The sequence below is a fragment of the Myotis davidii genome, unplaced genomic scaffold (genome assembly GCF_000327345.1).
Source record: "Myotis davidii unplaced genomic scaffold, ASM32734v1 scaffold79, whole genome shotgun sequence".
Lineage (NCBI taxonomy): Eukaryota > Metazoa > Chordata > Mammalia > Chiroptera > Vespertilionidae > Myotis > Myotis davidii.
In genome coordinates, this window is record NW_006294339.1 from 1,331,550 (window position 1) to 1,344,355 (window position 12,806).

Here is a 12,806-nt window from a genome sequence, read left to right on the forward strand (position 1 = left end):
ACTCTGTTCATATCTAAGTCTATGAAATGCTCTAATAAAAATAACCGTAGAGCTCTATCCGGTTTGGCTCAGCGGATAGAGCGTCGGCCTGCGGACTGAAGGGTCCCAGGGTCAATTCCGGTTAAGGGCATGTACCTTGGCTGCGGGCCCAACCCCAGTGGGAGATGTGCAGGAGGCAGCTGATCGATGTTTCTAACTCTCTATTTCTCTCCCTTCCTCTCTGTAAAACAGCAATAAAAAAACAACAACAAAAAAAAAACTGTAGAATCGCCGAAACCGGTTTGGCTCAGTGGATAGAGCGTCGGCGTGCGGACTGAAGGGTCCCAGGTTCCATTCCGGTCAGGGGCATGTACCTGGGTTGCGGGCACATCCCCAGTTGGGGATGTGCAGGAGGTGGCTGATCGATGTTTCTCTCTCATCGATGTTTCTGACTCTCTGTCTCTCTCCCTTCCTCTCTGTGAAGAATCAATAAAATATATTAAAAAAAACACACACACAAAAAAACTGTAGAATCAAGAATTCTCAAAGTCTCTAGTTTATAAGGCCCTGCATGGTCTCAACTTCTCCAACTTCATCTCACATCATTTTCCTCCTAGCTTTGTTTGCTCCACTCATAATACACTCTTACAGTTCCTTAAATGCCATATCCTTTCCTGACTTAGAGAGATCTTTATTCATTCTGCTTTTTTGTGTAAAATGCTCTCAGCTTGCCCCTCCACACCACTCACTTTTTGCCTTTTAAACTTTTATTTCGAGGTTCAACTCAAATGTTCACTTTCTCAGAAAAACTGTCCCTGTTCTAGACTAAGTAAAATATTCTTGTATACTTCTTTAGCACTACATTTCCCCCTTTAATAAAACTCATGATACTTAAATCCTATTCACTGGATGCCTTCATCAACACTTTAGAAACTCTGAGGGCAGAAACTACAACTATCTTATTCATCACTCCTAGACCTAAACACATAGGAGCTCAATAAATATCTGTTGGACTAACTACACCTGACAGTTTTAAACTTAGGAATCAATGTACTTTAAGATGAGCAAACTGGACTCTGAGAAGATTCCCCTCCTGACTAAGGTAAGGAGGGCAATCACAGCTTTAAACAATGCCACTTCAATTACTAATACAAGACTGGATAAATACTGCATTTTTACTTTCAAAAATAAAAAAGATTTGATATAGTTTTACCATTCAAAAATAAATAAAACATTTCATAAGAACTTACCAAAATGTTTTTCTTATGTCGTTTCTCTTTTATGTGTTTATGAGCTCCCTGGATATTTTCAATGTGAATTAAGCAAAGTTTGCATAGATACCGGCAATTGGTATATTCTGGTGAGCGCTGAAAAATTAAAAAATGACATTTTCAAAGAACAGAGAAGTAAATTTTTTATTATATATGTGAATGACACAATTATGTAAATATAAGGGACAAAAATAAGCATTATAGGAATGTTTTTAATAAACAAATCAGTACTTATAAAACCAAGATAGTTGTCCTTTTCAAAATAGTCATCATAGATAATATACTAATTTCAAACAATACCATGAAAATACTAAATATGGCCTGGCCAGTATGGTTCAGTGGTTGAGTGTCAACCTATGACCCAGGAGGTCACTGTTCAATTCCAGTCAGGGCACATGCCCAGGTTGTTGGCTCCATCCCCAGTAGGGGGCGTGCAGGAGGCAGCCAATCAACGATTCTCTCTCATCACTGATGTTTCTATCTCTTTACCTCTCCCTTACTCTTTGAAATCAATAAAAACATATTTTAAAAAGTACTAAATATGCTTGGTACTTATCTAATATAGTCTTTAGAATCCAATGTGAAATGAGAAAGGCAGTCTCGTTACTAAGTCTTATTCCAATGCTACCCCCAAAACTGACTTCAAACTTTCAGTGTTTTTGATTAAGATCCACTCTCAAATAAGAGATTAAAAAGAATGAACTGCAAATATGGGAAACAATTCCAAAAGCTGAGTTCCAAAAACACTCCAATTAATCACAATCTCATGGGAATAAATGGATAACCTTTTGAAGTTGTTACTCTAAACAACTGACACATGAAAAGTATCAGTCATAGTACTTCAGTCATACTCCACATATATATTCTTGAAATAATAAAAAACATAATTCCAAAGTACTTGTTATGTGCCAGGTTCCTTGCTAGGTGCTTCATATATAATGTGACATTTTAGACTGACATTATCTTCTTTTATGGACGTGAAAACAAAAGCTCAAGTAGCTTGCAACTTTCACAAGGATACATTAAGTGGAAGATGCTGAATTTAAATTCATGTATTACTGAATCCAAAGCCAACTCTCTACCCATAAGATTACACAAAATATTACAAAAATATTAAATATGTGCTGAATTTAAAAATATTGTTTCTACTGTCTTACACTGAAATTCCAGCAATGCTCAATTTTTATCTGACTGATCTTCAAAAGGCTGTACCTCCTGACAAAAAAATTCTCACTTCAGAATATTATGTATATGATTTCCTTTAAATGGGGAATCTGCCCTAAATATAGCAACAGTCCTGCCACAGACTAAAAAATAAATATAGCCATCATGTATTCAGTATCTACTAACCTTAAAACAACTCTATGAGGATTCCCCATTTTACTGACAAAGCAACTAAATCTCAAGAATTGAATAACTGCCCAAGGCAACAAGCAAAGAAAATTCAGCTCAACATAATCATTCAAATTCTTTAATATAAGGAATTTTTTCAAATCTGTCCTTATTGGAGAATGAATTAAGCCTTCACAGAGGCTTCTACCTCTTAAATTTCCTACCACAACTACTTCTTAATTCACCAACTATTTTTTAAAAATATATTTTTATTGATTTCAGAGAGAAAAGGAGAGGGAGAGATAGAAACATCAATGATAAGAGAGTATCATTGATTGGCTGCCTCCTGCACACCCCTCAGGGATCAAGTCCACAACTCAGGCATGTGCCCTGACCAGAATCGAACCCTGACCTCCTGGTTCATAGGTTGATGCTCAATCACTGAGCAATGCCAGCTGGACCACCAACTATTTTTTTGAGCTCATACTATGTATTAAACATTTTTCTAGGAGCTGGGTAATGTAAACAAAAGAAACCAAAATTCCTGTCCTTATGAATTTACATTCAACTGTAAGGAAACATGTATTAAATAAACAAATGTATAAATAAGCAAACAGGAATATGGGAAGAGGTGTTAAATGCTTTTTAAAAATAGGGCCATCACGTAAGACCTTATTGATAAACTGACTTAAAGTGAAGGATTAGCTGTGTGGATATTTGGAAAGAGACATTCCACACAGAGTAAAAATGTGAATGCTAAGGCCCTGAAGTAAGAATATGCCTAATATGTTTGAAAAATTGCAAAAAAACTAGCATGACTGGAACAGAAAGGTAATGGAGTCTAGATTATAAGGCCCCCTGTAAGGACTCTGGCTTTTATTCTAAGTGTAAGGGGAAGGCATTGAAGGTTTTTGAGCAAAGAATTACAAGATCTAATGAATATTTTAAAGGAATCACTTGTCTTCTATATTAAGAATAGAAGCAAGAAGAGCTTATTGCTGGTATGCATATATTGCAATAATAGAGAAGAGAGATGATGTTGGCTTGGCTCAAGGTTTAAGAGTGGTGGAAGTGACTGTAAGAGTTAGATTTAGGAGTTGAAAGCATAAACAAAGAATATCTAAATGCATGAATATTGATGAGGTCTCTGAAGAAGTCATATAATCACTCATCATATGAATTTTTCAATTGTAAAATGTTAACAGACCAGGACACATCTGGATTCTTTTAGTAAGAAAATCTTGCCGAAACCGGTTTGGCTCAGTGGATGGAGCGTCGGCCTGTGGACTGAAAGGTCCCAGGTTCGATTCCGGTCAAGGGCATGTACCTGGGTTGCGGGCACATCCCCAGTAGGAGATGTGCAGGAGGCATCTGATCGATGTCTCTCTCTCATCGATGTTTCTAACTCTCTATCTCTCTCCCTTCCTCTCTGTAAAAAATCAATAAAATATATAAAAAAAGAAAAAAAAAGAAAATCTTGACAGAAACTTGAATGGGGAGTCAGCAGGCTTGGGATGACATCTCAATTAACCTTGGATAATACTCTAACACTGGAGCCTGCTTCTATATAGGTCCTTAAAATGAAATAGTAAAAACTGCCCTATAGGGCATGATAACTAAATTCCTCAGTAGCTAAACTTTGTTTAGTGCTTACCACATACCAGCACTGTGCCAAGAACTTTACTTATATTATCTTATTTAATCCTCATAGTAGCCCAGTGAGCTAGGTGTCATTATTTTCATCAAATCTATTTTAATGATAATGAATTTGAGGTTTAAAGAGATTAAATAACTTATCCAATAATATTAAATCAGTAAGTGACAAAGCTAGATAGAACCATTGATTTCAAATCCCATACACTTAACCACTAAGCAAACTACCTCTAATTACTGACCAATTATGTACAATGTACTGTATTAGGCACAACAGTAAATAACACAAAAATGTTCTCACCACCAGGAAGCTTCTAGTTTCACAGAAGAGACAAATGAAAAGATTCCTTTATTATAGTTATATTTTATTTAACCATTAAACAAACACACTAATAAACCTTCTTAAAGTTTCTGCAGACCAACTAAAATAATAATTGCTGGGCATGAAGACTCTAAGTATTTCCTAGTCAATATTTAATATTTGCTATAGGGAATTTTACCCTTCCAATCTAATTGTTTGAATTTACTCCTTCTTTGGTACAGGTTAAAAACTCCACTTTGCCCAGCCAGTGTTGTTCAGTGGTTGAGTGTCAACCCATGCACCAAGAGGTCACCAGTTCGATTACTGGTCAGGGCACATGCCCAAATTGTGGGCTCCATCCCCAGCAGGGGATAGGCAAGAGGCAGCTGAACAGTGTCTCTCTCTTATTGATGTTTCTATCTCTCTCCCTTCCTTTCTAAAAATCAATAAAAACGTATTTTTAAAAAATCACATCTTTACTCCTCAATTAGATAATCTATGAGTATACTGTGAACAAAAGGACCTGATGAAATAAAAAAACAAGTTGGTAAGAATATCCACACTAATAAAAGAGAAAGATGCAAATTGACCGAACCTTCACAACACCCACCAGCCAACAGGAGTGAGTATGCAAATTAACCCAACAAAGATGGCAGGTTAATTTGCATACACAGGCGCCTGACGGCAGGGGGCAGGACACTTGCGACGATGCAGGCGTTCCGCACTGCCCCAGCCACTCTGGGCCTCTGGGCGGCGTGGGAAGACGGAAAGGCGGCTCTGAGCCGAAGTGAAGGCAGAAAGGTGGCTCCGGACCAGAGTGAAGGCAGTGCTGGCATCCAGGGGAAGGAAGGCCCATTCTTGCACGAATCTTCGTGCATCGGGCCTCTAGTTCTTAATGAGTGTCTAAAGCTGGTAGAGAAAAATGTTAACTAAGAGTATACTGTATTGCCCTAGCTGATCTGGCTCAATGGATAGAATGTCAGCCTGATGACTCGAGTGTCCCAGGTTCGATTCCAGTCACAGGCACATGCCCCAGTTGCAGGCTTGTTCCCCAATTGGGGGTGTGCAGGAGGCAGACGATCTATGATTCTCTCTTATCATTGATGTTTCTATCTCATTCCCTCTTCCGTTCCTCTCTGAAATCAATAAAAAATGTTTTTGTTTTTGTTTTAAAAAAAGAGTATACTATATTGAAAACAAAAGGTTTTGGAGGCTTGAGAGACAAAGGTGTCAGAAAGAAAAGGGATTATAGACATCTCTGCTGATATCGGCACAATGATTTTACATCATTGCTGTTTAAACTCAACAACAAATAAAATGTTTTCATGCTCAAGCTTTTCTTTCACCCACACCATTCTTTCTGACTATCATCAAATATCCATTCCACCCCAACTTCTTCCTTCTACCAAGAACTGATTTTTTCCGCTTTGTATCCTATGTATCTTCCCATCCAGTCCTGTTTATTTTTCTTGAAAACACATTTTTCACATTTCCTTTACACAACCCATATAATTTACCTACACCACCCTTCCCCAACCCATCGGGTCAACTCTTAATCACTCCTTCTGACTCAGTTCAAATGTCACCTTCTTATTCCCCAATTTTATACCTCTATATCCCAACTCAAATTGGTCACTCCTCTGTCCGAGATCCCATTTGCAAACAATACTGTTATTATTACTATTATTATGGTTTGCTTGTATGTCTTTCTCTAATTAGTAAACTCCTAGAGGAGCAGTATCATGTTTTTAAAAATGTCACAATACCCCATTTCAACTTTTTATCACCATATCATGGCATATGAAAGGCATTCAATGTTTATCTTGACAATGCAGAGCCAGAATAGCTACTAAATCTAGGCTTAGGAAAGAGAAAGAGGAAAGATAGAACTAAGTAAAACAGCAAATTGCAAAAAAATAATTCTAACTAGGATATGGTGAGACTAGCTGCACAGCCTAAACTCTACTCCTTAAATTTCTTTTTATTTTCATAGGGTGACTGCTCTGTCATAAGTTTATTAATAACTAAGAATTGCCTTCTTCAATTTAGCTATGACCTAATTTTTCTAAACTATACAAAATCACACCATTTCTTTTTTATTTATCAAGGAAGACCTATTTCCTTGTATACATACTCACAATGCCCCAAGCATCAATTTGTGAACAGATTAGCTTACTATTCATTCCTGTAATACCTAGCAGTATTTTTATTAAGGCTAGGAATGTGTATTTTTAGGTTAAGAAGTTAATTAGTACTCAGGAACAAGATACCAATGGCTAGAATAACTCCTGATAGATAGATGTTCAATAAATATGGAGGGGAATAAAAGCAAGGGGAAATGGAGGAAGTCTAGAACACCATGTAGTATTTTCTAATTCGTTTCTGTCACTTCAAAAAAGTATTAACTTTGAATGGACAGAAACTATGCCATTTTCACAAATAAATTCCCAATGCCTAGCTCATTACCTAGAACCTAACAAGCACTCAGTATCTATTTGATGAGTACATAAATCAAGGGTCAGCAAACTTCTTTCAGAAAGAGACAAAGTAATATTATGGTAAATTTTATGCTTTAGTAAAAAGGAGATATTTTGCCCTGGCCAGTGTTGCTCAGGGTCTCAGGTTCGATTTCCCATCAAGGGCCCATACCTGGTCCTTGCCCTTGAAGCAACCAATCAATGTGTCTCTCTCACATTGATGTTTCTTTCACTCTCTCTCTCCCTCTCCTTTCTCCCTCCTCCCTTCCCTCCCTCCCACTATCTCTCTCTCTCTGAAAAGCAATGAAAAAAATATCCTCAGGTGATGATTTCTTTAAAAAGTAGGTATTTTATGCTTTGCAGGGCATATACTCTTTGCAGCAACTCTCAACTCAACCTGCCATGGTAGCACAAAAGTAGCCATAGACAACAGGTAAACAAATGGGCATGACTGCATCCCCCCTCCGAAAAATAAACACATAAAACAAGGGGCTAAATGTATTTTACCACAATTTAAAAATACAAAACACACCAAAAAACAAAACAAAAATAAGAGGGAATGCAAAACTTCATCAACCTCTGGGGATGAATAAATAAAGTCAGACTCACAGATGTAAGATTTGCTAAACAAAGGGAGGGAAGAGAGAAAAGAGAGGAGATAAGAAGAAAGGAAAGAAGTATGGAAAGATGAATGTTATTTCTGCCTTAGGAATAGAAGAAAAATAACAAGAGCTATACTTAGCAAAGAAAAGTTATGAACCATGCATTTCCTTCAAATAACTGAAACGACATAGTATACTTTTTCAAGTCGAAAGATGTGATCTCTTTCTAAGCGTTCTTCTGCTTGTTTCAAGCCTAGCCTCTGCTCAGGTGTCAATGTAGACTCATCTATAACAGTGGCATTTTCTATATAGTCCATCTCTGAAGAAGTTTCTTTATTAGATTCATCATTCTTCATTTTACCTAGAAAAGGAAGCAATCACTTAGTTGTCATCATTAGAACTGGTCAATTAAAAAAAAAAAGAATGCAAAACATTCAATTTATACACATACAGAAAAAATATTCTTTCCTTAGTTGTACAAGTTGGCATACCTATGTAAAATGTAAGTAAGAGATATAATACATGGCATAGAAATTCACAAAGAAAAATCTACTTCATGGGTCAAATGCCTATCCTATCTTGTTCTTCAAACCTACCTATCAAAAGAGACAAATGTGACTGAGACTTAGTGTTTAAGGCTAATATAATAAAAGGCTCTTTTAAATACCAAAGTTTAGTCATTGAACTAAGTCACCTTAGCAACTTTAGCACTATACACTAGCAGCTAAAAGAACATACATACTCCAGACCACACCCCCACACCAGGCTCCTCTTTCTTTGCTTTCACTAAACCCACTGATATATATTTTTTTATTAGTCTCCTAACTAGATTGTAATCTCTTTAAGGCATAGGTTATGTGATTTTATCTTTGCATTTCCAGCACCTAGCGATATGTATGTATCTGACATACACAGTAGGTTCCACCACAAGTCTGATTTTTTAAAATACTAATTGTGTCATGTTATTCTCTTGCTTAAAATACTTTCTCAAAGCATTCAGAATAAACATAAACTCTTTAGCATATTATACACAGTCCTTACACTCATGAAAGCAGTAAACAGTATACAGTAATTCCAAGCTATAGTAAGTGCTATAAAGGAAAAAAGCATGTAATTGAAAGGGAGACCAATTTTAAATATGAGAGTCAGGGAAAGTGTCTTTGAAATGTTAAGCTAAGACCTCAAGAAAGAGAGTGATGCTATCTCTATCTCTAACCTTATATCCTACCCTAACATTTTTTACTTCATTCGTACCACGTATGCTAGAATGGATCACTGCTACTTCAAGTCTCAATATCTTTACATACGCTTTTCATTCCACCATCAAGGCCCTCTCCACTTCAACTAGTAATGTTTACCTGTCCTGCAAAATTCAGCTTGTCACCTGTTTCAGAAAACAGTTGATATTCTTTATCCTATATAATAAAAGGCTAATACGCAAATCAACCAAAGGACAGAAAGACCAGTCGCTATGATGCTCACTGACCATCAGGGGGCAGATGCTCAACACAGGAGCTGCCCCCTGGTGGTCAGTACGCTCCCACAGGGGGAGTGCTGCTCAGCCAGAAGCCAGGCTCACAGCAGGCGAGCGCAGTGGCGGTGGCGGGAGCCTCTCCCGCCTCCACTGCAGGCGGGCGGTAAGGAGTGAGGGGTCCCAGGCTGCAAGAGGACGCAGGCCAGGCTCAGGACCCCCACTCCCCCAGTGCACAAATGTTGTGCACCAGGCCTCTAGTATTTTAATACAATGCCTACACCGGAGATGACACTTAATTAAAGTGTGCTAAATAAACTAATTTGGATGTACCTAAAAGCACTCCTAAAAGTAAATGATTATAGATAATCAACAAATCTCTCCATTCTGCTCTCAAATGCCAACTACATGCCAGATACAAGAACTCTGGTGGTCAACTTTACCTTCTGACACCACTAATTTTCTGGACAAAGAAGAAATAGTGTGCCTCTGGAGGTGCTATATCTCCTAACATAAGAGCAGAGAACAGGAAGGCAAATTCTAGCTTCAAACACTACAAGTCTCACTAGGTTAGCTAAGTGTTTTTTAAATTATTACTGGCCAGGAAGCTCAACTGGTTACGGTGTAGTTCCAATACATCAAGGTTGCGGGTTCAATCCCTTACTAGGACACATACAAGAATCAACCAATGAATGCATAATTAAGTAGGACAACAAATCAATGTTTCTCTCTCTCTTTTTCTATCTTTTGAAAAGATTCAATCAATAAAAACAAATTATTGTCAGGTGAACAATGATGCAATTTGCAACTGTGACCTAATATTTGGAAAAATAATTTAGTCTTTTAGTAATAATTTTATGATGGAAATGTAAAAGAGAAGGTAAAATCCTAGTCTTATTTCAAGACTTCATAAAAAAGGATAGCAGCAAGGAATATAATATTCTAACCTTCTTCTCTATATGTACAACTTGCCCTGTATGACAATAATTTAAGAAACACTTAGTTTAACCTAGTGACACTTCTAATGTTTGAATCACTTTTTGTATGAAAGAGTTTGCCTTCCTATTCTCTGCTTTTGTGGTAGGTGACACATCATTTCCAAAGTCACACCAGCAAATCCTGCATAATTATCACTTTTACCAATATGAAGCATTAGAGAAAGCTATCTTTCTTTAAAAGTCAAAAATAAATCAAATTCATTAATTTCCTGAAATCAACATCAAAATTAAATAACATCAGGCATAATTTCCTAAACTGTGTTTCACAGAACACTAGTTTTTTAAGGTATTAACACTCTTACAAAAGAAGAGTTGAAAACAGGTATTCAAACTAAAACCTGCACATGAATGTTCATAGCAACACTATTTACAACAGTCAAAAGTGGAAACAACTCAATGTCCATCCTATTAATAAAAGCCTATGTGGTTGTCATGCCCTCACGCCATGACACCCTCACGCCACAACAAGAAATTACCAGAAGGCTGCATGTGCAGCTGGCGCGCACGGGTGGGCGGGGGCTTGACGCTGCATGTGTGGCGTGGAGGCAGAGCCTGCGGCTCCACGCGGCAAGGCCTGGGGGTCCCGCAGCTCTGCGTGGTGAGGCCGGAGGTCCCACGGCTCTGTGCGGTGCAAAGGCGGGACCCCCGACTCCAGCCCACCTATTTGAGGCAATCCATCGAGGAGCCCCGGAGGGGTGGGCAGGGCCTACCTCTTTGTGGCAATCGATCACGGGCTCCCACACTGAGAGAGAGCACAGGCCAGTGCTCTCCTGAGTGCATGAATTTCGTGCACTGGGCCTCTAGTCACTAAATAAATGAAGAAATAAAATGTGACATATCTATCCGATGGAATATTATTCAGCTGTCTTAGTCACAGTTTAGGCTGCCAAAACAAAATTCCACAAACTGATGGAATTAAACAACAGGAATTTGTTTTCTCACAGTTCTGGAGGCAGGAAGGTCAAGATCAAGGTGCCAACAGGATTGTTGTTTGATGAAAACTCCCTCCTTGAACTGTAGACAGTTACCTCACATGGCCTTTCTTTGGTGCATACACTGAGAAAGATCTTCCTCTTCCTCTTCTTATAAGGCCTCATGATTTATTGGCTTAGGACCCCACCTTTATGACCTCATTTAATCTTAACTACCTCATAAAAGCTCTTATCTCCAAATACAATCACATTGGGAATTAGGTCCTCAACATGGGAATTTTGAGAGGAACCAATGCAGTTTATAGTATCCGCATTAAAAAGGAAAGAAGTACTGCTATAACTACATGAATGAATTTTTAAAATGTGATGTTTTTGCCAAAACCGGTTTGGCTCGGTGGATAGAGCGTTGGCCTGCAGACTGAAGGGTCCCAGGTTCAATTCCGGACAAGGGCATGTACCTTGGTTGCAGGTACATCCCCAGTAGGAGGTGTGCAGGAGGCAGCTGGTCGATGTTTCTCTCTCATCGATGTTTCTAGCTCTCTATCCCTCCCTCTTCCGCTCTGTAAAAAATCAGTAAAAATATTTTTAAAAAAACAAAACAAAAAAAAACACCCAAAAACGTGATGTTTAATGAAGGAAGCCAGACAAACAACACATATTGTAGGATTCCATTTCTATGAAATATTTAGAATAGGAAAATACACAGAAACAAAAAGCCAATTATTGGTTGTCTAAGGCTGCAGCAAGGGGGAAATGGATTTCCTTTTGGGGTGATGAAAAATTTCTGCAATTAGGTAGTGGTGATGGTTGTATAACACTGTAAATGTACTTAATTACCCTAAACTGTACCTTTAAAATAGTTAAAATGGTCCCTAACTGGTTTGGCTCAGTGGATAGAGCATCAGCCTGCGGACTGAAGGGTCTCGGATTCGATTCTGGTCAGGGGCACATGCCCAGTTGCGGGCTCAATCCCCAGTAGGGGGCATGCAGGCGGCAGCCAATCAATGATTCTCTCTTATCATTGATGTTTTTATCTCTCTCTCCCTCTCCTTTCCTCTCCAAAATCAATAAGAATATATTACAAAATAAAATAGTTAAAATGGTAAATCTTATATATCATACACAAAAAAGTTAAACATAGAGTTAACACTGACTCAGTAATTCGACTCCAACATATATATCAAGGAGAAATGAAAATATACATCCACATAAAAACGATTAAACAAATGTTCATAGCAGCATTATTCATAATAGCCAAAAGATGGAATCAATTCAAGGATAAACAAAATGTGATATAGCCATACAATAGAATATTATCTCTATATATAAAAGGCTAAGTGACAAACCGTATGTCTGTCCGACCGTTTGACTGACCAGCCAGTACATATGATGCACACTGGCAATTTAAAAATAAATGCTGACTCGCGCATGTGCAATACGTATAAAGCTCTCGGAATGGATATTATTGAAATGATTTGTAACGGATCTATTGTTGAAGCTACCTTTGGAAATAGTGTATCTATAGATAATATTAAAAGTATATCTAAATGAGCAATTCTTTGTCACAAAATGAACACGTTCATAAATTAAATGAAGAAATTTTGGATATACTCAATGGAGATTTTCACACCTATGTGAGTGATGATTTCAGCAATTCAATGGATGATGCTGGAAAGGGAAATTTTCCCATCAAATTTCTTAATAGTATTATTCCTTCAGGAATGCTAAGTCATAAATTAAAATTAAAATTAAAATTGAAATTAAAATTAAACTTGAAAGTAGCATTTTTC

General features: G+C 37.7%; 1 protein-coding gene across 7 annotated transcripts in view; it reads right to left on the reverse strand.

The window, feature by feature from the left end:
* The window catches only part of ZCCHC11 (zinc finger, CCHC domain containing 11), an 84,764-nt gene that overhangs the window by 61,984 nt on the left and 9,974 nt on the right, over window positions 1-12,806 (reverse strand). For all 7 annotated transcript variants that reach the window (XM_015566945.1, XM_006768324.2, XM_006768322.2 and 4 more), the window contains exons 2-3: window positions 7,813-7,976; window positions 1,230-1,346 (exon numbers count right to left, since the gene is read on the reverse strand). In XM_015566945.1, coding sequence (XP_015422431.1) covers window positions 1,230-1,346; window positions 7,813-7,976 — 281 coding nt within the window. The remainder of the gene's footprint in view (window positions 1-1,229; window positions 1,347-7,812; window positions 7,977-12,806) is intronic.